The sequence below is a fragment of the Trachemys scripta genome, chromosome 1 (genome assembly GCF_013100865.1).
Source record: "Trachemys scripta elegans isolate TJP31775 chromosome 1, CAS_Tse_1.0, whole genome shotgun sequence".
In the NCBI taxonomy this organism is placed as follows: domain Eukaryota; kingdom Metazoa; phylum Chordata; order Testudines; family Emydidae; genus Trachemys; species Trachemys scripta.
The window spans coordinates 124,509,602-124,511,875 of NC_048298.1; the positions used below are offsets into that span (position 1 = coordinate 124,509,602).

A 2,274-nucleotide genomic window follows, 5' to 3' on the forward strand; every position below is an offset into this window, starting at 1 on the left:
GGAGGCGGAGAAGAGGAACTTGTGCAATGCTCCCTTGTAAAGTCAGCCAAACAACGTTATAAGGGATCATTGCACAACTTTAAACGAGTATGTTCCCTAATGGAGCAGCGATGTAACTTCGAAACAACATTAAATGGGAGGACGGTAAGTGAGGAGTTACTGTAATATGAGCGGGTAGTCTATGTATGAGACCCCTTATTTCAAATGTTTGTTATGGTTAAGGATTATGAGGTATCAGAGCAGGAGTGGATGGTTAGTGGTAGAAGGTGAGCTGGAACAAGGGAGCTTTTAGGATCTTGATGGGAAGAGAGCAAGATTATTTAGCACAACCTCACAGAGTTCTTGTGCTTTGCCACGTGGCTGTGAAAACAGGGAACATGTGAAACAGGGTTAGAAATGGGAAAGGGAAGGTCACTGTCTAGTATACGTCCTGCATTGTGGTGTTTGTGGTCAAAGCATAAATATGGGCATTTAAAAACATAGCTGTTCTGTTTTCTACACTGATTTTCCTTGAATAACTCATGAAAGTGCCAGCGACTAAAATGTTGACCAGCCTATTTGCTGCAGCTAGTTCCTTATTTTCAGATGACACATGACTACTAAACCAGGAAACAGAAAAACCTGCTGTTATGATTTTGAGCACTGTATTTAAGGTCTCTTTTTTTTTTTCCCTTCCCCCCCTCCCTTACCTCCTTCAGATGCCTCCTGACAGAACGTGATGGGTTGAGACCAAATTCACCATTGACTGAGCGACTTATTCGGAAGGCATCAGCTGTCCATGCGATGGGATAAATCTTAAATCTGTTATTCCCGTGGAAATAATAATCAGCACAATAATCAGTCGCTTTCTATGACTTTAACAGAATCAAAATAGGGAAAATATTGCATCAGCAGCCATATCAGATCTTCTAAATATCTGAGCTTTGGGAAGCTAGTTGTGGTGATTCAGCATCGTTGCTTGAACTTCTGGACACCTCTGATTCTAGCAAGATTCTGACCTAGCTGTGTTTTGCAGGGCAACAGTAGCAAATGAAGTAGATCTCAATCATTAGTTTAAAGCATGCTGAGCCATTGCTTTTCAGGAGAGCGTATCAGTCTTATGCTTATCATGTTGCGGGATAACACTGCTATTATAAAGTTGTGCACTGCCAAAGTAGGCAGTGGTGTTGCTATTCTAGAACATGAGAGGGGATGGGTTGAGCTGTCACATGAAGAGCCTTTGAAAAAAGATGACATGTGGGATGTACTAGGGAGGAATAAATGGTGCCAAAATGTGTAGAAAGTGAACTAATATGTGGTGGCTCAAAGTGACTTTTGGGCTTCTTCCCCCATGACCATAGAAGGCCCTAGCTCCACAGAACCACTGCTGCAAATAAGGGCAGTATTTGGGAACCCTTTGCTTCCATGCAGTTCTGCTCCATTGGGCTCCTAATGCATGTAGAGGTGGGGGAGGAGAGCAGGAATTTGAACCAAGGAATCCACTGACAGTCTTCTCCTATAGACCAGCAGTAGCCGCAGGGGGTGCTTCAGCCATGGAGTTGCAGTAAAGGTCTGGGGGAAGGTGAATGAGGGCTTCTACCACACACATAACACAGCCATGCCAGAGTGACACTACCCAGCATGCAGCTAGGTCCTTTTGGCCTGCCTGCAGGTTCCAGGATTTGGCTTCAAGTTCCTCAAAGGCATAATTTTGTATCCTTTGCTATTAAAGTCATACAGATATCAACTGATCTTGCAAGTCAACCGTTTCACAGTTGTTAATCAAAACTTCTTACTGCTTGATGTTCTTATTGCATTTTTAATGGAAGTTATATCCTAATAATGCGGCACATTTTTATAACGAGTGGATAGTGTTAGAAAAATCTTTGGGCAATCTATTAAGAATTGTATAGATCATGGGTCGGCAACCTTTCAGAAGTGGTGTGCCAAGTCTTCATTTATTCACTCTAATTTAAGGTTTCACATGGCAGTAATACATTTTACTGTTTTTAGAAGGTCTCTTTCTACAAGTCTATAATATATAACTAAACTATTGTTGTATGTAAAGTAAATAAGGTTTTTAAAATGTTTAAGAAGCTTCATTTAAAATTAAATTAAAATGCAGAGCCCCCCAGACCGGTGGCCAGGACCCGGGCAGTGTGAGTGCCACAGAAAATCAGCTCGCGTGCCACCTTTGGTACGCGTGCCATAGATTGCCTACCCATAGTATAGATCTTTTTTCGTATGTAACTGTGTTCCTTTGATTAGCATTGAACTGATACCTTACTCCTACAT

At 41.9% G+C, this 2,274-nt stretch overlaps 1 protein-coding gene across 1 annotated transcript in view; it reads left to right on the forward strand.

Annotated features, from left to right (window-relative positions):
* Nucleotides 1-1,730, forward strand: part of TTC38 (tetratricopeptide repeat domain 38) — a 35,199-nt gene extending 33,469 nt beyond the window's left edge. The window contains exon 14 of the mRNA XM_034784257.1: nt 699-1,730. Within this exon, the coding sequence (XP_034640148.1) occupies nt 699-792 (94 nt within the window). The 3' untranslated portion in view covers nt 793-1,730. The remainder of the gene's footprint in view (nt 1-698) is intronic.
* Nucleotides 1,731-2,274: the final 544 nt, after the last annotated feature.